At 42.3% G+C, this 24,740-nt stretch overlaps 2 protein-coding genes across 2 annotated transcripts in view; both read left to right on the top strand.

Annotated features, from left to right (window-relative positions):
- LOC144066125 (uncharacterized) overlaps positions 1 to 24,740 on the top strand; it is a 131,655-nt gene that overhangs the window by 92,117 nt on the left and 14,798 nt on the right. The window lies entirely within an intron of this gene.
- On the top strand, positions 11,847 to 12,775 carry LOC144065647 (N-alpha-acetyltransferase 38, NatC auxiliary subunit-like). The gene is made up of 2 exons (XM_077588653.1): positions 11,847 to 12,280; positions 12,364 to 12,775. Exons 1-2 carry the CDS (start codon positions 12,133 to 12,135, stop codon positions 12,474 to 12,476), a joined length of 261 nt encoding a protein of 86 aa, XP_077444779.1. The 5' UTR covers positions 11,847 to 12,132; the 3' UTR covers positions 12,477 to 12,775.

A 24,740-nucleotide genomic window follows, 5' to 3' on the forward strand; every position in this document is an offset into this window, starting at 1 on the left:
GTGTTGGTCATTCATTAGTGACCCCTGCAGTAGTTATATAATCATTGCAGGTGAAACAAACCCTTGTTTTTTATATTCCAAACGGAGTTGATATGTAAAATAGATCAAATTTGAGTTACAATTTTTAACTTATGTCCACATTTTTGTTAACTGTTAAATCACATGAAATAAAAGTGATTTCGTTTTGCGTCACACGATCAAAATGGTTCCACACTGGGGAAAACTTCTTAAAACGAGTTGTTTCTTTGATATACATATGACAATTACGCAAAAGCCCATCCAACAGGCCTACGACACTTTGATACAGTTTATGTCTTTATACTAAACACTTTGGCCAAACTATACATTTCCTGTACCGGTCACGTGATTCTTTCTTGAAGCTATACACGCCCTACTTCCGACTTTCACTCTTGAACTCTCGGCACAGTGCTGACGCAACAGTGTCGATCGTCCCATCACTATCAGCAAAACCTTCTCTAGCTTAGCCTAGCTAGCAGCTACCAAAGAAACAAGTCCGGTTCGTCCAAGAACTCGTTGAACCTTTGCGCACTACTTTAGCTAAGCCTAGCAGATATCAAAGGAACAAGTCGCCGAATGCTTGTTTATGCTTTAGCTTAGTTTAGCTAGCAGCTATCAAAGAAACAAGTCACCGAAGAACTTGTTGGAATTTTCCTGGCTAAGTTAGCTTAGCCTAGCTAGCAGCTACTGAAGGAAAACGTCGTCGAAGAGCGTGTTTATGCTTTATCTTAGCTTATCTTAGCTAGCAGCATCAAAGAAACAAGTCCTCAAGTCGTCGAAGAACCCGTTAAAGCTTTGCGCCCTACTTTTTCTTAGCTTATTTTAGCTAGCAGCTATCAACAAAGGCGCCGCCATCATCAGAATCCACGTGTGGAAATGCCTGTGTGACATACTAGAGTGTTTGATCTATTAGTGTGACATACTAGAGTGTTTGATTTATTAATGATTGAATGTTGAGAATGCACAACGAGTTTGGATTGAATGTGTGTATCGGTGTTCGATTGTTGATCCTTTGATCCACATGGCAAGTGTGGGGCATGTTAAAGAAGATCGGTATTCGATTATTGATGTCTTGGCAAATAGCTTGAGGCACGGGAGGTGTGTTGAATCATTACAGTAAAAGTTGGATTGAAGTAACAACAACATCTCACTGTTCTGATTATTTCCCCCTGTGTGTCAAGATCGAATGCAGGGTGTAACATTTTGGAGGCACTGCTGGGATTGCTGTTCAGATGTCCAGTGTCCAAGATCTGCTCACTGAATTCTGAGCCAGCTAAATCCCCCCAAACACTACAAACCAGGCAGATGGCAGTGAGAGGAGGTGTTGCTGTTTAAGAAGAACTGCAAGTTGGCGGTTGAGTACTTGTCATCTGAGGCCTACGAGATCATCAGAGGGACAGTAAAGACGTGCCAGTTCAGAGTTCACTCCTGTACAGTCAACAGAGCTCCTAGATCGTCAACAAAATGGAACAGTTACTCGAAGAGGTGGTAGGAACATTGAACAACCTGACGGAAAATAACCTACTGGAAATATGTGATTTTCTTAACATATTAAGAAGTGTTAAACGGAAATCGCGTCTATCATTAGTGGCTCACATTGTAAAGTACCTAGAAAGAGAAGAACTAGAGGAACTGCAGGATGAAGGCATGTCTGAATTGTTGAAACTGAAAGATAAAATATCAGATATGAAGCATGAAGTCAAAATAGATGAAAACGAAAAGCAAGGATCAAGATTGGAAGAGACTCCAATAACTTTGCCCCAGCTACCAGATGCTGCGGACCCTCAAGGGGGTGTGTCTCCCCAGCCCCAGCCAAGCTCATACTGGCGCAAGGACTTCAAAATTGCCGGCCAAATAGGTGAAACAGGCCAGAGGGACAAGCTGACATTCTCCAGCCTTGTTCATCAAATTGAAAATGGACTGAATAGGGGTTACCGAGATGTGGAAATTATTGATGCAGTTATCAGAGCTATCTCCCCCAGTTTGCAGCTACGTAATTATTTGGAAGAGAAACCTAACCTCACTCTTCCCACACTCAAACGCATCCTACGCGCTCATTTTCAGGAAAGGAGTGCTACCGACCTCTATGTGCAGTTAGCTTCAGAAGTGCAGCATATCAAAGAGACTCCTCAAAGTTTCTTAATGCGAGTCTTAGTTCTTAGACAGAAGGTACTGTTTGCATCTCGAGAATCAGAATCAGGACTCCAGTATGACCCAAGTTTAGTCCAGCGTATGTGCTTGCACACGATACTCACTGGTCTCCAGAGTGACAGTGTTAGAGTAGATGTGCAGCCTCTCTTGCTGAACTGTAAGACTTCAGATGAGCTTTTGCTAGAGCGGTTAAATGTAGCCTGTGCTAATGAAACAGAAAGGAGAAATAAAAAGAAGTTTAGTACCCCACAGGCAGCGACACATATTAGCAAGGTGCACTCAGAAGAACTACGACCTACCAATTGCCCTGGAGAAGAAAAACCAAAAGTGTCCCGTGAGGTACGAGCGGAGTTGACTGAACTTAAGGCTAGTGTTGCTTCTCTTAAAGATCTCAGTGCAGAGATAGCTCAGATCAGAGAGACACTACAGCAGGCTATGTTTCAGCCTCAGTCCTACCTCCCACCTTCAGTTAGAAGACCAGTTAGGGAGCCCCAGCCACCTTTTGCAAAACAAAATTACTACAGCAAGCCCCCAGCACCCCCCTGGAACACTAGCCGCCCTGCTTATGTCCCAAGAAGGTGTTTTGCTTGTCAGCAGGGAGGGCGAGATGTGAAGTGCACACATTGTTATCGGTGTGGGAGTGGAGAACATTTCCAAGCTGGATGTAAAATCCGAGGAGGCAGACCACTAAAAGAAGAGACTATAGCAGAGCTAACTCAGGAAAGGGAAGGTGTGGTTCGTGTGCTTTGTGGCACACCCAGTCCACTGGCCATCGTCAATCCTCCCAGCATGCAACAGCAGCAGGTGGGAACTCAGCAACACCTGATGGTGGAACCTGCCGATTCAAAGGCAAAGATCAGACGACTTAGACAAGAGCTAGAAGAGAGGAATGAACAACTGCTGGACAACAGACACCAGCAGGAAAACATGGAGGAAGAAATAAAGAGGCTCCAGCAGGAGAATTTGAAGCTGCTCGTAGACGCCCGTGCAGCCCGCGCCTATCGCGATGAACTGGATGCGCTGAGAGAACGCGCAATCAAAGCTGACAAGCTGGAGTTATACAAGGCCAAAGTGGAGAAAGGGAGACAAGGGATGGAGGAGGCGTACACCATTGCCACCGTGAGTGTACGAAACGCTGCAGAACGAGGTAAAAAGCACTATGACACCAAAGTGAGGAGCTCCGTGCTACAACCAGGAGAGCGCATCCTGATAAAAAACCTGACACCAGAAGGAGGAAAAATTGACAAGAGTATGGAGAGAAATAAACAGCAGCCGGTATCTCATCTTCAAGAGACAGACCAAGACAGTGGTTACGAAGATGACTTTCACTACGAGCCCCTCCAGGTGCTAAATGAGAGCGATGCCCAAGGGATGGAGTCTGAGCACAGGCCACTGTCAGCGAATCAGAGACTCGGAGTGAAGGGCCCTGCTTCCGGACCAGTACAACGAGAAGATGACTATCAGCGGGAGGACCTGCCTGGTGAGGGAACAAATCTGGCTGTTGAAGATCCTCGTGATGATCATTTATCAGAGACCTCTCCGCCAACCACTGTGAATGAACCTGAGGCGTTGACTTATGAACGGCCAAGAAGGGAGAGACATCCACCACGACGAACGACCTATGATCAGCTTGGCGTCCCCTCCTGTTATAGTACTCAGTCACCACATCAGCTGCTACCTCCTTACCCTGCACCAGGAGTGGTTCCTTGGTTAGTACACTTGCAGCCATATTACCTTCAACCACCCTTTATGTATGGACTCCAACAGGCTTGAGCCTACAAGGGTGGCATGTATTATGCGAACATGGACTGTTACGACTGGGATTACAGTTTCCATCCAGTGAACGTGGACCGTACGAGTTGTGGATTATATTTGAACTGTGGCCCTTGCCGCCTGGAGTTTTCATGAGTATCAGCTTACAGAAGAGGATGTGAAATGACAAGTTCGCTAGACTGTTCAGCATTACAACCAACAAGGGGAAGATATTTGGAATATACTGATGTCGGGACGACATTTGTTTTTGTGGGGGAGAGTGTGACATACTAGAGTGTTTGATCTATTAGTGTGACATACTAGTGTTTGATTTATTAGTGTGACATGCTAGAGTGTTTGATTTATTAACGATTGCATGTAAAGAAGCTATGACGAGTTTGGATTGAATGTGTGTATCGGTGTTCGATTGGTGATCCTTGGATCCACATGGCAAGTGTGGGGCATGTTAAAGTAGATCGGTATTCGATTATTGATGTCTTAGCAAATAGCTTGAAGCACGGGAGGTGTGTTGAATCATTACAGTAAAAGTTTGGATTGAACTAACAACAACATCTCTCTGTTCTGATTATTTCCCCCTGTGTGTCAAGGTATGCTGTTTGTTGTAAAGGCTGTTGGAGTTTGGGGTTTGTAATATACACTGTTTAGCGTGTGAGAAAAGAGATAATGGTTATTAATGTTTATTTACTTTTGAATTACGGGCGTGAATGTGAGAGTCTCGGGGCACGCACATGGAATAGCATTTAGCACGCTACCTTCGGCCACCATTATCGTTGACAGTGTCTATAACGGTCATAGAAAGGATGTTATATTGTTGATATTGCATTGTTTGCCCTGTTGAATAATAGTAGGACTACTGGAAGTTGTAATGGGAAAAGATATGACAAGTTATGACCGTGTGTTGAACGAGTGTGTGTGTGCATTGTGTTTTGGGTTCTAAAGTGTTGAATATATATATATATATATATATATAGGTGTAATTGTACATTATGTTTTGGGTTCTAACGTGTTGATAATGTATATATATGGGTGTAATTGTATGTTATGGGTTTTTGTGTTAATTGATTACAGTAAAAGTTTGGATTGAACTAACAACAACATCTCTCTGTTCTGATTATTTCCCCCTGTGTCTCAAGATCAAATGCAGGGTGTAACAGATGCAGTTATCAGAGCTATCTCCCCCAGTTTGCAGCTACGTAATTATTTGGAAGAGAAACCTAACCTCACTCTTCCCACACTCAAACGCATCCTACGCGCTCATTTTCAGGAAAGGAGTGCTACCGACCTCTATGTGCAGTTAGCTTCAGAAGTGCAGCATATCAAAGAGACTCCTCAAAGTTTCTTAATGCGAGTCTTAGTTCTTAGGCAGAAGGTACTGTTTGCATCTCGAGAATCAGAATCAGGAATCCAGTACAACCAAAGTTTAGTCCAGCGTATGTGCTTGCACACGATACTCACTGGTCTCCAGAGTGACAGTGTTAGAGTAGATATGCAGCCTCTCTTGCTGAACTGTAAGACTTCAGATGAGCTTTTGCTAGAGCGGTTAAATGTAGCCTGTGCTAATGAAACAGAAAGGAGAAATAAAAAGAAGTTTAGTACCCCAGAGGCAGCGACACATATTAGCAAGGTGCAGTCAGAAGAACTACGACCTACCAATTGCCCTGTAGAAGAAAAACCAAAAGTGTCCCCTGAGGTACGAGCGGAGTTGACTGAACTTAAGGCAAGTGTTGCTTCTCTTAAAGATCTCAGTGCAGAAATAGCTCAGATAAAGGAGATACTACAGCAGTCTACATTTCGGCCTCAGTCCTACCTCCCACCTTCAGTTAGAAGACCAGTTAGGGAGCCCCAGCCACCTTTTGCAAAACAAAATTACTACAGCAAGCCCCCAGCACCCCCCTGGAACACTAGCCGCCCTGCTTATGTCCCAAGAAGGTGTTTTGCTTGTCAGCAGGGAGGGCGAGATGTGAAGTGCACACATTGTTATCGGTGTGGGAGTGGAGAACATTTCCAAGCTGGATGTAAAATCCGAGGAGGCAGACCACTAAAAGAAGAGACTATAGCAGAGCTAACTCAGGAAAGGGAAGGTGTGGTTCGTGTGCTTTGTGGCACACCCAGTCCACTGGCCATCGTCAATCCTCCCAGCATGCAACAGCAGCAGGTGGGAACTCAGCAACACCTGATGGTGGAACCTGCCGATTCAAAGGCAAAGATCAGACGACTTAGACAAGAGCTAGAAGAGAGGAATGAACAACTGCTGGACAACAGACACCAGCAGGAAAACATGGAGGAAGAAATAAAGAGGCTCCAGCAGGAGAATTTGAAGCTGCTCGTAGACGCCCGTGCAGCCCGCGCCTATCGCGATGAACTGGATGCGCTGAGAGAACGCGCAATCAAAGCTGACAAGCTGGAGTTATACAAGGCCAAAGTGGAGAAAGGGAGACAAGGGATGGAGGAGGCGTACACCATTGCCACCGTGAGTGTACGAAAAGCTGCTGAACGAGGTAAAAAGCACTATGACACCAAAGTGAGGAGCTCCGTGCTACAACCAGGAGAGCGCATCCTGATAAAAAACCTGACACCAGAAGGAGGAAAAATTGACAAGAGTATGGAGAGAAATAAACAGCAGCCGGTATCTCATCTTCAAGAGACAGACCAAGACAGTGGTTACGAAGATGACTTTCACTACAAGCCCCTCCAGGTGCTAAATGAGGGAGATGCCCAAGGGATGGAGTCTAAGTACAGGCCACTGCCAGCGAATCAGAGACTCGGAGTGAAGGGCCCTGCTTCCGGACCAGTACAACGAGAAGAGGACTATCAGCGGGAGGACCTGCCTGGTGAGGGAACAAATCTGGCTGTTGAAGATCCTCGTGATGATCATTTATCAGAGACCTCTCCGCCAACCGGTGTGAATGAACCTGAGGCGTTGACTTATGAACGGCCAAGAAGGGAGAGACATCCACCACGACGAACAACCTATGATCAGCTTGGTGTCCCCTCCTGTTATAGTACCCAGTCACCACATCAGCTGCTACCTGCTTACCCTGCACCAGGAGTGGTTCCTTGGTTAGTACACCTGCAGCCATATTACATTCAACCACCCTTTATGTATGGACTCCAACAGGCTTGAGCCACAAGGGTGACATGTATTATGCGAACATGGACTGTTACGACTGTGATTACAGTTTCCATCCAGTGAACGTGGACCGTACGAGTTGTGGATTATATTTGAACTGTGGCCCTTGCCGCCTGGAGTTTTCATGAGTATCAGTTTACAGAAGAGGATGTGAAATGACAAGTTCGCTAGACTGTTCAGCATAACAACCAACAAGGGGAAGATATTTGGAATATACTGATGTCGGGACGACATTTGTTTTTGTGGGGGAGAGTGTGACATACTAGAGTGTTTGATTTATTAGTGTGACATGCTAGAGTGTTTGATTTATTAACGATTGCATGTAAAGAAGCGATGACGAGTTTGGATTGAATGTGTGTATCGGTGTTCGATTGGTGATCCTTGGATCCACATGGCAAGTGTGGGGCATGTTAAAGTAGATCGGTATTCGATTATTGATGTCTTAGCAAATAGCTTGAGGCACGGGAGGTGTGTTGAATCATTACAGTAAAAGTTTGGATTGAAGTAACAACAACATCTCGCTGTTCTGATTATTTCCCCCTGTGTGTCAAGGTATGCTGTTTGTTGTAAAGGCTGTTTGAGTTTGGGGTTTGTAATATACACTGTTTAGCGTGTGAGAAAAGAGATAATGGTTATTAATGTTTATTTACGTTTGAATTACGGGCGTGAATGTGAGAGTCTCGGTCACGCACATGGAATAGCATTTAGCACGCTACCTTCGGCCACCATTATCGTTGACAGTGTCTATAACGGTCATAGAAAGGATTTTATATTATTGATATTGCATTGTTTGCCCTGTTGAATAATAGTAGGACTACTACAAGTTGTAAAAGGAAAAGATATAACAAGTTATGACCGTGTGTTGAACGAGTGTGTGTGTGCATTGGGTTTTGGGTTCTAAAGTGTTGATAATATATATATTTATATATATATAGGTGTAATTGTACATTATGTTTTGGGTTCTAACGTGTTGATAATGTATATATATGGGTTTAATTGTATGTTATGGGTTTTTGTGTTAATTATTACAGTAAAAGTTTGGATTGAAGTAACAACAACATCTCGCTGTTCTGATTATTTCCCCCTGTGTGTCAAGATCAAATGCAGGGTGTAACATGTGTCAAACTACTATTGCAGATATAGTGTTAGCTCATCCTATCACATCTTCATTAGAAAATTATTGTTTTTGCAGCCGATGATCTTCTGGGCGGTGTTGATCACTCTCTGCATGGCTTTTCTGTCTGCTTCCGTGCTTCCAGCGTACCACACTGTAATGCAGTATGCCACGATCCTCTCCACAGTGGCTCTATAGAAGGTTACCAGAAGCTTAGTGGCCAAGTTGTTCCTCCTGAGTACCCTCAGGAAATTGAGTCGTTTCTGGGCCTTCTTCACCACTGCCGTGGTGTTGGTAGACCAGGAGACCTTGTCCGTGACATGGACCCCCAGGAATTTGAAGGACTGGACCCTGTCTGCGCATACTCCCTTTATGAGGAGTGGGGCCAGATCTGTGCTGCGTTTGCGAAAGTCCAGGATTATTTCTTTAGTTTTCGTGGTGTTTAGTGTGAGGTTGTTCACCAAACACCACGAAGACAGTTTGTTGACCTCAACTTTGTAGACAGACTCATCCCCCCTGAGATGAGTCCGACCACAATGTTGTCATCGGAAAATTCGATGATGGAATTAGACTGGTGGGTTGGTGTACAGTCGTATGTGTACAGGGAGTACAGAAGAGGACTCAGTGCACAGCCTTGAGGGGAGCCAGTGCTCAGTGTAATGGAGGAAGAGAGGTGGGGACCAAGTCTAACAGTTTGTGGATGGTTGGTTAAGAAGTTCTTAATCCAGTAGCAGTTGGAAGAGGATAGTCCAAGGTGGGAGAGTTTGTCAGCCAGATTGTCCGGTATTATAGTGTTGAAGGCTGAGCTATAGTCAATGAAAAGCATCCTCACGTAGTTCCCATGGTGCTCCAGGTGGCTCAGTGCTGTGTGTAGAGCTGCGGCGATGGCGTCCTCAGTGGACCTGTTTGCTTTATACGCAAACTGGTGAGGGTCAACTGAGGGAGGGATTGTATCCCTGATATGGCGGGCGACCAACTTTTCAAAGCACTTCATGATCACAGGCGCAAGTGCAACAGGCCTATAATCATTCAGGCTGTCAATGGTTGGCTTTTTAGGGACGGATAATGGTGGCAGATTTCAGACAGGATGGGATGATGGATTGTTGCAGGGAACAATTGAAAATCTTTGTGAAAACCCCAGTCAGCTGGTCAGCACAGGCTTTGAGCACCTTCCCAGGTACTCCGCCAGGGCCAGCAGCCTTCCTGGTGTTCACAGTCCGCAGTACCTGTCTCACTTCATGTTCCTGAAGCTTCAGTGTACTGCTGCAAGGTGGTGGATGTGTTGAGACTGAGTCTGATTTGTCAGTCTCAAAGCGGGCAAAGAAACGGTTCAGTTCCTCTGCTAGTGAGGCATCTGCGTTAACAGACATTATTGTTATTGTAGTTGGTAATATGTCGTATTCCATGCCACATCTTCTTTGGGTTATTTTCTGTGAAGTGCTCCTCAATTTTCCTTGTATATGCTGCCTTGGCCTTTTTAGTGCCTCTCTTCAGGTCTGCTCTGGCAGCGCTGTATTGTACGGCATTTAATGAGTGCCTGTGTCTCACTGGTCATCCAGGGTTTTTGGTTAGGAAAAACCTGGATACGTTTATCCAGGTTTTTCCTAACCAAAACCGAGGAAATGAAGGAGGAGGCCATAGCCACGTGTATCGCACCTTTTGAAAAGTGTTCCAATAACAAGGAGAATGGAGCAAAGATGGTCAAGGACTCCATGGACAAGAGATTTGGCAAGGCATGGCACGTGATCGGCGAAAGTTTCGGCTTAGGTGTCACTCATGAAGCGTGGAATATGCTCTATGCGTTCTATGGCGGAAGTTTGGCAATTTGTGTTTGGAAGTGCTTTTAGTCTTCCTCATCATCGATTAAATGCAAGGTTTTCCATCAAGCGATGAAGATTTATATATGACACTATTAATGAGGTAATCTTGGAAAGGAAACGGGAGAAAATGAACAAAGACAAGTATGTTTTGTTCATCGTGTACAGCAGCAATCAGCAACTATGTGACATCATTTCCAGATGACAACAATTCTTTTGTTTCCCTATCGTCACGTACTGGCTGACAACAAAAATATTCCCAATGTCTAAAATATCAAACTTTTAGGCCTAGCTATGAAACTATGTATCTACAGCACATGGTTTTCCTTCCTTTTGTATTTTAATGTATTGAAGTGAATGGAATAATTACAATATAGGTTGTTTAAATTGTTTACTCATGCATTTCTCAGGTTAAAACCCCACGGAAAAATATATCAAATGGAATGAATGGTCGATGTCCTACTGACTTACAAACATAACCTAAGTGTAATTATTGATTATTTATTGATTATTTGTTGGTCTGTTTGTTGGTGTATTTGAGCACTTCGTGGTGGAGCTTTAAATCTCATTATACTTGTATAATGACAATAAAAACCTTAAATTCTATTCATTCAATTCAATTTTTAAAAAATCTTTCATTTTCCGTATTGTGGCTATTTTAACAAATAAATGACTGTGAGTATTAAGTCTCAGACAAAATTAAAGTAGCTTCAAGTAAGATGGTGCAGAAAATAGCATGAGATTTTGATCTTAAAGATTGTTCCAATAGCGTCACTTTGAGGCTAAGGGCAGTTATTGCAACTGAACGTTCTTTTTCGTCCTTTATTTTTCAACTGAGTGATTAAAGTACTAAAACAACGTGAAGATAACTAATACTTCTGCGATTCAGGAATCACCTTTTAAAATTAAAACAAACAAAGGTCCACAAACATATATTATCTCGGACTCTATTTTGCTTATTATTGTGTTTGATTATATAAATAATGACTTTCCCACTCAATCTCTCGCATTGGTTTAGCTCAGTGGTTACTTCATCTAGAATTGAACCTCTCTCAGAATTCGCTTCTACTCAATCCCGGACAGGGATCGAACCACGGGCGCCGTCCAGTGTTTTTCTATTTTTTTCCCTACCAAAATCTTATTACTAAATCCAAATTGATGTTATTGCAACATTTTATTTTAATTTTGACCCTTAGAATTGCGTGCGAGGTGCATTTGGTTGACCGTTTTGAACAAAATAGGAAGACATACACAGTAGATTTGAATATAATACCACTTGTAGTTAAATGTTCACAGTAGATTGTTGCAAATCCATGTTAGTGCATGTTGATTATTCATTAAATATTGATTACATTAATGGAGTAACCACAATTAACTCAATTTTAATTTGATTATTCAGTTTTAAATGAGTTTATTGTGGTTACTCCACTTAAATAAGACATGAACCTTGTTTAAAAACACACACAAAATTGCGCAAACTTGATACAAATGAGTCATTCATCTTTTTGGGGTGTTTATGTGTGTGATTAAAAAGGGGAAAAAAGGCTACTCGGTTGTGGCAATACCGACTAAATCCGATAGATGACAGTCTCTCTATGAAAATGGGATTATGTCCTCTTTAGTGCCTGTTCCGAAACGCTGACAAAATCATGATTATAGGCCTGGTTTTAATGGGGACGTCATACACGAATAAGGGATTTTAAATTTTTGATAATTATATCAATTTCTGCACGTCGTCTACTCGTTCACGGCAGAAGGATAAAAGGGTCAAACGATTGGACGACTGTCGCAGTCAGTGGTAGTGAAAGAGTCCATCGTGCTCTCTGTCGGCAGAAAGTCCAACCCACAATCCAAGCATTCGTTCAGTTTTGCCGAAACCCCCTTGGAAAGTATTGACCCTTGCGTCCTGTGACCACAGAGGGGCGCTGGTCGGCAAGCGCCCGTCCGTCCGTCTGCCAAATGCTTCCGGCTGGAAGCCACGGAAGAAGAAGGAATTGCATTTGAACTCAAACTTGTTACTTACTCGATTGTTGTCTAACTGGATGTCCCTTCAACGTTGTGTGTGCTTGTGCGTGCGTGCGTACGCGTTTGTACATACACATACTTAGGACCACGGCGAAACGTCGTCCATGGCCAGGCAGAAGCTCCAGGGCCTCCTGAACAAGAACATGAGGATCCGCATGACTGACGGCCAGACCCTGGTGGGCCTTTTCCTCTGCACGGACCGGGACTGCAACGTCATCCTGGGCTCGGCTCAGGAGTTCCTCAAATCCGCAGGTGGGACTGGGAGCCCAATCCTGAGCCCCATGCAGGTTCTTCGTGTTGGATGTTCAGCTTTCTCCTACTTTCTGTCGTTTCAGAAACTTTCTCCCAGACGGAACCCCGAGTTCTGGGCCTCGCCATGATTCCGGGTCATCACGTGGTGTCCATCGAGGCCGAGGCGGACATTCTGGACGAAGCCGTCCGCCATTAATCGTTTTCACACTTGCGACCGTTCAGCTTCAAGCTGCGTCGGCCGTCCCTCCCCGCGCCGTAGGCCATCCCCGGCGAAAAGGTCGGGGTCTGTCGTCGAAATGGGACACTTTGAAGGAAAAACACAAGACAGGTGGTTTGATCCCGCTCAGTGGCGTTTGTTTGGGGCCTCTTTTAATGCGGTCCGACCTCCGCGTCGACTCGCCGTCAGAAAATGCAAGCGCCCCAAAACTTGAATAACGCTGTCATGAAAGCCATTGAACGTGCAAATAACATTAAAATGGATGCATCCAACATAAATGTGTGTTGAACAATTTGCGTTATTGTGCATGGTTGGAAGAAAAAGGTAGAAAAAGACACAAATCACGAATCACACCAACATATTTCCATCACACGCAAACATCTGACATAAATACTAACTAACACTGGGCAAAAGCGGAGCGCCTAAACGACAACCAGACTCGAAAAAGATGGAGCCGATCGGTCGCGGGCTCCCGTTCACACATAGGAGCGTCGGCCGTCGCGCTTCGGCTCTGGGCCGCTCCCGAATGCACCGTCACCCTGCTTTGGTGGGGGAAGGGGCTGCCGATAGAAAGACAGATGGCGTGGCGATCGAGTCCTGCGAGTGGAAAGAAGGAAGGACGGCCTGGAGATCACTCACTATTTCTCCCGGGAGCCCGTCTTGCAGGAGCAGGTGAGTCAGGCGCCCCCGACGATGGCCACCACCGCCGAGCACCAGCCGATCTACAGCCCCTCGCCGATCTCCTCGTACCTGCCGCCGGACGGGGTTGGGCGTCAGTGCATTCCCCGCCCTTTCCCGCTGGCGGGACCATCCTACCTGGTAGAAGGGGTCGAAGAAGTCCTGGGTGATGTTGAGAACGTACCAGCGCCGCTACCAGGCCGAAGGCCCCCCATCACCACCTACGCGATCATGAGGGCGCGGGACGCTTGGACGTAACCTGGACGGAGGAGCCGAGCCAGTGAGCGAGACTCGAGCGTTTTCGGCGTGGCGGAAGCGGTGGAGTCGGTGGCGCAGGACATCCACAGGTTCTCGTAGAATCTACGAGACGTGACGCGATCGGCCCCGATTTCCCATAAATTCTGATCCGATTTTTGATCGGTGGGCATCCTTATGAAGAATGTGAAGCGAGAAATGGTAGCTTTTACAGAATGAATAATTGTCATGATCAGTTTTTCACAGCTACGGCAATGAGAAAGTGGAGTGAGGTTGTTTGCTTCTTCAAAAAATGAACAGACTTGAAGTAGCAGGGAATGGTTTCAATCCACTGACCTCTGGGTTATGGGCCAAGCACGCTTCTGCTGCGCCACTCTGCTTCTTCTCAGTTGAGTCTAATGTTACTAGGAAAGTAACATTTAACATGTAGAATAGTTCAATAACAAAAGAGCTGTGTCTGTTTTCTCATGCAGGCCAGATCACAGATGCGTGTAGGAGAAGCCATAAAAAAGAGGAGGCGGGACACCAGCTTTTCTTTGGGGTCCTTTTTGAAAACGAACATGCATGGAACTTTAAGGATTGCAGGGTCAATAGGTCAATTAAAAAAAGAGTTCCTTTAATTAGCAATGGCAATGTTAGCGGAAAAATGGCTTGTTGTTTACTGCTTTCTTAAGAGGATACAGTGGTACCTCGAGATACGAGCTTAATGCCTTCCGGGACTGATCGCGTATGTCGATTTACCCGTATCTCAAATCAACGTTTCCCATAGAAATGAACTAAAAACTAATTAATTAGTTCCAAGCCTATGAAAAAACACCAAAAACAGAATATTGGATTGGAAAAACATTTACGTATTTGTTCTAATTCGACATCTTTTAACAAAGTCACAAATAACTAGTGGTTTAATTGTACTAAAATGTGTTAAATAGTAATAAAATGTGTTTAATAGTACTAAAATTTGTTTAATAGTACTAAAATGTGTTTAATAGTACTAAAATTAGACGGAGAGACTTTTTGCACGGCAACACGCTCGTAACATAACATAAACAAACTTAAATGAACTTAGATTACGTTGCAGACAGACTCAAAAATAAGTTTAATCGAATCTAACACTAAATTTAATTCTAATTTTGTTTAACATTTGATACCTTTCTTCTCCCGGGTTGGCTCTATTTGCCCCGCCTCCAAACTGACTTTTATTCAATATCGACTGTTGTTTGATTTTGTCTTCCCTTCAAAATATTCCCAAAACGATGCACACAAATGTCCTCACAATAGGATAACGCAGGACCACTTGCCAATGAGAAGTAGTATATACTTCTCTCGTATTAGTGATCGATCCGCCATTCGCACTAACGGAAAAAAAACACTGAAAAAATGCAACGCTCCACCCAGTGCTCGTGGAGACATTACACGAGGGCCTTGCGACGGGAAAGACAGTACGCATGAAGTTCTTATGAGCAGCCTCTCGGGTCCGCTGTATGCTCGTATATCAAAATTTGTCTCATATCTCAAGATATATATTTGCTCGAAATTTTACTCGTATCTCAAATTGCTCGTATGTCTGGGCACTCGTATGTCGAGGTATTACTGTACTGTAATAAATAGCTAGACTGGTTTCCTCCATATACAAACTTCACTTACTTCCCACAAGTGAACATAAGAAGGTCGACTTGATTCCAAAACAATAGAAAGACTGTGTAACCTAAAAAAAAGGAAAAAAATACAAAAGGAAAACCAAGCTGGATTCTTCACAGGAGTTTAAAAAACACCTCTCCAGCCTGGCACACAAAAAAGGGCACTCGTTCCCTGCAATAGTTACATTCACATTCAGAAACAAATAAATAAATGTATATTTTTAAATAGAATTGAACAACCATCTTCCCCTGTTGGCAAGGATTAATATATTAAGCCTGTACCCTTTACAGCAATTAAGCCATATAAAATGCATGCTAATCAAGAACTCCAATTTCATTCAATAATGTGAATAATACCCTAATCTAGTAGTCTTTTGCAAACATTTAACATTACATTCCCTTTGTAGTTTGTCCTATAAAACTTTCTTACTCAATGTTTTTCCAATAGTTACACATAAAATAAAAATTAATTAGTTAATTACAGACATGAAGTTAACGTATTTTCACACCTGTAGAAAGAAAACAATTTTTTATATAATAATTTGTCAAATTGTTCAAATTAATGTATTCATTAAATCTGAGCAAATAACGCTTCACTTTTTTGTTACCTTTGAATTTGGAAGGCTGATTTTGTCAACAAAAAGACCCAAAAAGTATTTTTCACCAAAAAGAGAGCTTTATTGAAACTACCAAAAAGATGACACGTTAAATTACAGATTAAAAAGTGTAAACAAGATTTTCAGAATGCAAAATACAATTATACTTCGATTACAATGATCTTTCATACAGAATTTGAAAAAGCAAGCAAAGCCGTGATTGGCCACTGCTTATTACAACACATTTGTGTCTTTTAAGTCTATCCTTACGACAAAATCTCTGGCAAGAGCAGGAAAAAGGTTTCTGACGTGTGGGTAATTGTGTTTTTAAGATATTCCCGCCACAAATCGAGCAAAAAATGGGCTTTTCTCCTCTGCGGGTTGTTAAGTCTTCTTTTCAGGTTTTTCAATTGTGTAGCTTTTTAATTGGGCGGTTGTAGTGAATTTGTGGCCACAGACTGAGCAGGAAAACATTGTTCTCCAGTGTGGGTTAATAAGTGTTCTTTTGAGCTTCTCCTTTGGGAAAATGTTCGACCACAAACTGAGCAGGAAAATGTTTCTTTGCCAGTGTGGGTTCTTGTGTGTGTTTGTAAAGCTGGCTTTTGAGAAAAGGCTTTACCGCAAACTGAGCAGGAAAAAGGTTTTTTGCCAGTGTGGGTTCTCGTGTGGTCTTCTAAGTGGTGCTTTTGAGAAAAGGCTTTACCGCAAACTGAACACGAAAATGGCTTTTCACCCGTGTGGGTTCTTGTGTGTATTGTTACACTTCCCTTCCGTTTAAATGTTTTACCACAAACTGAACACGAAAATGGTTTTTCACCAGTGTGGGTTCTTGCATGACTAATTAAGTCTCCCTTCCGTGTGACTCTTTGACCACAAACTGAACACGAAAATGGTTTTTCACCAGTGTGGGTTCTTATGTGGATTTTTAAGGATTGATTTTGAGAAAAGGCTTTACCGCAAACTGAACACGAAAATGGTTTTTCACCTGTGTGTGTTCTTGCATGACGAATGAAGTCTGCCTTCCGTGTAAATGTTTTACCACAAACTGTACACGATAAGGGTTTCGCCCCAGTGTGGCTCCTCATATGTGTTTTCAAAGAAGACTTTTTCCCAAAAGTTTTCCCACACTGAAAGCATTTGCAGAGTTTGTCGCCACTGGGATTTTTCTTAACATCTTCAACATCATCATCGTCAAAAAGCAAGTCGTTGCCATCTGATAAAGGAGCAATTAAATTTTCTGCTCGCCATCCTTCTGTTGAGCTGCCGCTCAGAAGCTCCGCCCCTATGTTGGCCGCGCCCAGATCATCTTCACTCTTGAAAGGCTCACCAGTTGCCCATTTGACACATTCCTCGTTTTTGATTGGAGGTTGCTCTTCTCTTTTGCACTGTTGAGGGAACTCTGGCTCCTCCTCTTTAATTAGGGGCCATGTTGTGGTATTTGCAGGCTCCGCCCCTCCGCTGGCCACGCCCCGAACATTTTCCCTCTTCACGAACTCACCAAGTGACCAGGTGAAATGATCTTCCTCCCTTTTGATTGGACGTTGCTCGTCTCCCATTTGTTGTTGAGGGAACTCTGGCTCCTCCTCTTTGATTTGGGGGAGCTCAACTTCCCCTTCAAGGTCAACACACTCATGCCCATCAGCACCAAGATCATTTCTGAAACCTGCAAAGACACAAAGATAAATGATTAACCATTTTCCAATTATAAATGACTGAATTTCTTGTTCACAGAAATGAAACCAAACGGAAAAGGGCGCCATACATTCATTTCGTCACAATGCAGTACTTACTACTGTAGTTTTCTAGTCAACAGCAACATGAGTTGAAAACTGTTTATTGGTGCATTTTTCAAAGTATGGCACTATTGGTCAGAAAAGTTTCTTCACTTAAAATTTGTCAAATCTTTTTTGGAGCCTTTTCATTGTAAACATTCTCTTTTATGTTTTAGATTTTAATTTAGTTAAAATGCTTTCGCCAAAGGGGAGGCATTAAAAAACATTATCTTTTATTCAGTAGCAGCTCTATTATTATTTGGGGGATTAATGAGATGCCGGATTCCGGCTAATGCCGGAGCGATCGCTAATACGCGCAGTATAGTATATTACTTCTCGTTGGCTGCTCATAAGAACGGTCAGGGGCACTGGCTCTCTCCCCCGCAACTCCTCGTGTAATATCTCTGGTCGCAACTATACGTCTTTGTAACGTCTCTGCGAGCACTGAGCGTTTTTTTCAGTGTTTTTCCCCCCCTTAGCCTGTTAGCTCCCGTTAACAAAGCGATCGCTAATTCAAGACTACTTCTCATTGGCAAGTGGAAGTGCGTTATCCTATTGTGAGGACATTTGTGTGCATCATTGTCGGAATATTTTGAAGGGAATACAAAAGCAAACGGCCCATCGATAGTGAAAGTGAGGGTGGAGGCGGGGGCAAACAGCCAACCCAGCCGGGACAACAAAGGTATAAAAACGTAAAACATAGTTAGCACGACAGCAAAGACAGCAGATAAAAAGCCCCCCTGCATGACCAATTTACCCGTACACGATGATGAATTTAATATTGAGCTGAATGCGTTCACTGTTTAAGTTAATAAATAGGAATTTAGGCAATTAATGGCTGAGGGTTTGGCACATTGCGATATCCCAAATGTTGTTTTCGACTTAACAAAACTAAATGATGAATATCAATTGGTTAAATAGGAAGCAAAAGTGCAATTATGTCAAAATGGCTGTTTTTTAAAGATGTCTAAAATGAGCTAGCTGCAAACACCAATATTATCCGTCAAAAAATGTCGCAAATGAAATAAAAACATCTCCATGACTTGGCACCAAGCATAACGACTACGACCGACCAAACAAAGACAAAGCTCAGAAAAAGCCACAAATTAAAGTATAGTAAAAGCTTCTGGCCTCCTTTTACAATCTTAACACACTAAATTTCATATTTTTCAGTCACTTTTTTACATCACAAGTAAATAAATGCCAACATGTGAACGTGACTCTTTTACTCAGTCAATGGCTAAACTATCTCAAAGTTGAAACCAACTTACCTTGAAGGATTTTCATTGTTTCCAAAAGTTTGTCCAAATGAGTCTCGTGTCTCCAGATGAGTCGAGGACGTCCAACTGCAGCATCTGACTGAATGCCATCCTCTGGATGCTGCATATTTGCGCAGTTGACATCAAAGAGCAAAGAGCCACGCGCTTTGATAGGTGACATCAAAGAGCAAAGAGCAAAGAGCTCCTGGTGACGCCACGCGCTTTGATCTCCATTTGAACCGTAGCCCCGCCTCCTTTGGACCCTGATATATGATGGAGGCACTTTAAGCCATTTATTTCTTCTCACAAATTCAATTCATTTAAGCAAATAAGGGAATGATTTGTGCGAGTTGGTACATTTTCGTTGAAGAACTTCATCTCTCGTGATTCAATTTGGCAAAACAGCAATGGTTCCTTGATAATTTGTCGATTTGTTCTGCGCTTGCGCGTATTGCGTCGCCTCCTTTTGAGCCGCAACCTTCTTCATGGTGACTTATGTCGTAAATTCAAACCTACGAAAATATTTTTATTCAAACCATATGTCAGACCATTTGAAGAATAATTATTTCCTATGTTCGACTCTCTTGTTTTTAATAAACCTAATGCCACCGAAAGAAGTGACGCTCGAGTTGCAGAAGTGACGCAATGTTCCGCGCATGCGCAACCCCAAAAGTCAAGGTTCCGTCCCCAGTCACAATCTTGTCGTGACCGTAGCGCGCCGAGTTTTTCCTCAATTTCCACCACTTAACTAAACCCACGCGTGGCCGATGTGTCTTGCTTAACTACTCTTCCGTCTTAAGTTTCAGTCAACGTCATCTTCAAGGCGTCTAAAGCCTCGTTGAAGCTTTGCGGCCTACTTTAGTTTAGCCTGCTAGCATCTATCAAAGGTGCCTCCATCAGAATTCCCATGTGGGAGTGTTCCACGAGGAACACTCGATCGTTTGCAAAATAAGGCATGCAAAAGTTGTTCTTCACAGACTAGAAGGTGGGTTCACTTTTTATATTTATATATTCTCTCAATGTGTTATAAAATGGCTTTTTTTGCGCGCTGCAATTGATTTATTTAAAAATTCTCAGGTCGACAGAAGGTACAAGCTTGATTTTAAGACAATAAAACAGTACAAACAAAATCATGCAGAATAAATCATGGGAAAAGTACAAATCATAACAACTATTTCCCATTTTCACACTGTAATGCATATAAAAATATGAAATCATAAAAAGGAAATATATATATATATATATATATATATATATATATATATATATATATATATATTTCAAAATTATTGATTTAGAAAAATAAATCGATAAAACTGAATGTTGGCTCTTTTTCCATTTTTTTTTAATGTCAACAAAAAAAGAATAGCTGTCATTTTTCCTTTTTAATTAAAAATGATTAAAATTTATATTTGATGCTTCACCCTTTTCTAAAAGGATTCCAAATAAATTAAAATCTCAAAAATACAAGCGAATATCTGCAAAGAAGAGGCTCAAAAAAGATTTGGAAAAACTTCAAGGGCCTGTGAGGTTACTTTACTGACCAATAGTCCTTTTTTTAGTGAAATACACTTTAAAAAAACGTTTAAACCCCTTTGGCTATTGATGAGAATACTACAGTAGTGCTATGTTGACAACATCACGAATGTATGGCATCCTCTTCTGTTTAATTTTTGTTACTGTAGCGACCAGCATATTAGTCCAGCCTAACCACTGCAAATATAAGTATAAGACTTAATTACCAGTCTAACATAAAGAACCTCTAGATAGAATAATAGACAGTTTATAAAATATATAATTTATCTTGGGGTCTTTGCAGGTTTCAGAAAATATCTTGGTCCTGATGGGAAGGTGTCAGAGTTTTCTGGTGCCAAAGAGGATGTTGAGCCCCCTCAAATCGAAGAGGAGGAGCCAGAGTTCCCTCAAGACAGAGAGAGAGAGAAGAGCAACTAAAAATAAAAAAAGGAGGAAGAAGATGTCACCTGGTCAACTGGTGCGTCCTTGAAGAGAGAAGATGATCTTGGCGTGGCCAGCGGAGGGGCGGAGCCTGCAAACACTTTAACATGGCCCCAAATTAAAGAGCAAAAGAGAGAAGATCAACTTTCAATCAAAAAGGAGGAGCAGCAAGATGTCACTTGGTCAACTGCTGAGCCTTTCAACAGTGAAGTTGATCTAGGCGTGGCCGGCAGAGGGGCGGAGCCTCTGCACGGCAGCGACTCAACAAAAGGATGGCAAGAAGAAGCTTTTATTGCTCCTCCATCAGATAGTGACGACTTGCTTTATGATAATGATGACGATGAAGGTCTTAAGAAAAATCCCAGTAGCGGCATACTCTGCAAATGTTCTCAGTGTGGGAAAACCTTTGGTAAAATGTTTACTTTGAAAAGACATATGGCAACCCACATTGGGCAGAAACCGTTTTTGTGCTCAGTTTGTGGTAAAACATTCACACAGAAAGCAAACTTAGAAAGCCACACAAGAACCCACACTGGTGGAAAACCATTTTCCTGCTCAATTTGTGGTCACGCTTTCTTTCGAAAGCAGGACTTAATCATCCACACAAGGACCCACACTGGTGAAAAACCGTTTTCGTGCTCGATTTTTGGTAAATCTTTCTCTCTCAAGCACAAGTTAAAACGCCACACAAGAACCCACACTGGTGAAAAACCATTTTCCTGCTCATTTTGTGGACAGGCCTTTTCTCAAAAGCAAAATTTAAGAACCCACATTAGAATCCACAAAGGGGAGAACTCCATTTCCTTGCGCAGTTAACAACTTCACCAGAACTGACTTTGGGTTCATTTTGTAGTTCTATTACACTTTTATATTTATCCAAACGGATTTGATTGGCATGTAACTAAACTTATCTGGCAATTGATATGTAACTGCCACATTTTAGTTTCACTGTATTTTTTTGTGTATTTTCATGTCAGTTTCAACATACCTCCTGTAGTGGGCGCAGTGGCGCTTGAGCGAGCGTACGTTTTCTAAATGGGAAGATAAGTGCAGCAGAAGAAGCGCTCTCGGTAAGAGAAAGGCAGCACGAGAAAGGCTCACCCAGAAAGTTGCAAGCTAAAGTAATATAAAGAGAAATAAAGAATAAATCCCAGGCGAATTCCTCCCACGCACTTTAACAATTGGTTTTCAAGGTGAGCAGTAAGAACTGGGCAAATGCGTGCCCAATTGTGTGCGTATGTTATGGTCGCGCCGAGGCGTCGAAGCGCGATCAGGGAGCTTCGGACCCGGGAGCGGGGAAGCAGGATAGAACGAGACGGGCTGTTCTCATGTCAGTAGCTTTACTGACTCAAACGCTTTACAAAATAACAAGGGCTTTTATATGCCAAAACGTAACAGAACCGGAGTATGGGGAATGATACCTTGTAGCGATGTATAGTGTAACAGGTAATGTGTCACGCAAAAATTTACGCAGTGTCATGCAGGAACAATCCGACAATGACTAACCATTTGCGTGGTGCTTAAATACCCACATCAGGAAGTAATCACATATTGTTTGCAGCTGCTCTGACCTGACGGCAAGCCAGGAGGGACAAACGGGCCGCTCCTGACAGCGTACATGCGCGTCCGTATATTTCGTTTTAAGGGGACTGTACAGTAATAACTTGACATAAGAGTGCCCCGACATACGAGGAATTTGAGATGCGAGTAAAATTGTGAGCAAATATTTACCTTGAGAGTTAAGACAGGCGGCCCGGTGGATGAGTGGTTAGTGTGTCGGCCTCACAGTAGGAGATGTGGGTTCAAATTCAGGTTGATTCACCTGTGTGCGTATAAGCCACCCCCTGATTCACAATTTTCAACTCCATATTCATGGTTTTAATAGGGACTACAAATGTTGAATGAAATCTTAACAAAAATCATTGCATGTGGTATTTCTGAGATACTGTATGAATCAAAAGCACATTACTGGGGTCAATATCATAAGGAAGTTAATATGCCTTTCTTTTTAAATGCAAAATATCAAATTATTCAATTTGAAAAATGAAATGTCTATCTTGATGTGAACTTGATGATTTTTAATGACAGAAATTACAATTATCTTACCAGAAGTTTAAGATGTTCTGGTGGCCAAATTGCTTCTAATGTCGAAATATCTCAATCTTTTTTCGATGGTTCATATTACAAATGTGCAATCATTTCCTTTCAAAAAGGAAGTAACGTAAGCACAACCCCTAAGTGTGTCCGTAGTGGTAAAGTGTTCAAGTCAATGGGTGAAATAATAGCATGAGAGACACATTACGCAGGTTTCAAGGCTGATATTTTAACAATCGACCGCAAGACTTTCAATCAGCCTTAACAACTATTGGGATGTGCTGACATGGTAAACGCTAAAAACACATGTATTAAGGCTACTTTCTTCTGGCCAGTCAGGGCACATTTAACTAGGCAAGACGGCGGCGCCCTAGGTAGGATGGCGACACCCGGAGCGAGCAGCAACGGGCACAAGTGAGTTTTTACAAGTTTTATGCAAGAAAAGTGTTTTTTCTTGAATTTCTTTCATAGACGTCAAAATAAATGTTGTTTAGTGTTTTATCTGTTGATATTTTCTGTATTTTGAAACAAACATGTAGGCCGTTTGGCAGATATTACAGCAGAATAGAACAACTCCACCCTTATCTCAGTGAAGCACAATCAGAACCCTTTGAAATTGTGTAAGAGCATTGGGCAACAACAAAAAAAGGAGAGACTTAAAGAAGCAATGGTAATAATAAAAAAATAATCTATTGAGAATTAAATTCATAGGTATGGAATAAATATATATATGTAAGTAATGAGGGTACCACACTGTTAGAATACAGTTAACAGAGATTGATATTAGAGACCAGCTGATCGCAGGGCACAAGGAGACGGATAACCATACACACTCACACCCATACCTATGGGCAATTTAGAGTGTCCAATCAGCCTACCATGCATGTTTATTGGAATGTGGGAGGAAACCAGAGTACCCGGAGGAAACTCACCCAGGCCCAGGTAGAACATTCAAACTCCACACAGGTAGACATGACCTGGATTTGAACCCAGGACCCCAGAGCTGTGAGGCCGACGCGCTAACCACTCACAATTTCTTATTTTAAACAAAATAAATATGATATAGATATGAATTTGTCTAGAAATATACCACAACTCTCCAATAAATAATATGATACAATACACATTTCAAGCAAGCGAATATTTGGCGAATTCAAGCCGCAACGTGGTGAATCTGTAATAGTAGGTATTTCTGTAAATACTTTAACTTTTCAGCTCCAATAGAACCAATTTAAGACATCAAATACACACATTCAAACACAATAGATGGTTATTCTAGATTAAAATACAAAAACTATATTTTAAAAAATGCTGTCATTTTAAAGCCGGCTTTGTGTAGAAATAACGAGGTGAGAAACCCAAGACCATTTGTATTCATGTACAAATTCGAGCCCATCATCGACGTGTAGTCTAAACACATTGGACACAGAATGTTCGCCAAACATTTAGACTGAAGCAAACCTTAAAAAGTCAGAAGGAGAACCTTAAGAGACAACTGTGTTGGTGTGGGAAGGGGTGATGATGGCTTCATCAGTTTATGAATGTAGAACAAATGTATTCTGTGAACTTCCTCACGTATGAAGTCGCATGCCGTGATTCTAGGCCTGGATGACCTGGCAAAAAAAAAGTCTTTCAGAAATTTTGCTTACAAAATGTGTTCTCAGTTAATGACAACCTTAAGAAATGTTTCATTTTCCTTTATTATTCATTTCAAACGTGCATTTTCAGTAACTACTGATTGACAGTGACACGTTAGTTTTTCCCAATTGCTAATTCAGAAAATCCAACTCACGAAAGCACAAGGCCACATTCAATTAAACTTGCTCCCATTTGTCAAAACCTCAAACCCATTTCACTCATAAAATCAATTCACACCTCACAATCCTCCTTTCTCATAAATTGAAACTAAGTCACTGAATTTTACAACCTAAACACGTTTTCATTCAGTTGTGGAACTTCTTCCACAACTTTTAAATTCATTCATTCATCTTCCATA

Source organism: Stigmatopora argus, chromosome 20, assembly GCF_051989625.1.
Source record: "Stigmatopora argus isolate UIUO_Sarg chromosome 20, RoL_Sarg_1.0, whole genome shotgun sequence".
Taxonomy (NCBI): Eukaryota; Metazoa; Chordata; class Actinopteri; order Syngnathiformes; family Syngnathidae; genus Stigmatopora; species Stigmatopora argus.

Bases quoted from the DNA above. Each gene is read 5' to 3' on its own strand.
- LOC144065647 (XM_077588653.1), top strand. From the start codon at position 12,133: ATGGCCAGGCAGAAGCTCCAGGGCCTCCTGAACAAGAACATGAGGATC. The intron at 12,281-12,363 runs GTGGGACTGGGA...CTGTCGTTTCAG, and splicing joins GGAGTTCCTCAAATCCGCAG to AAACTTTCTCCCAGACGGAA.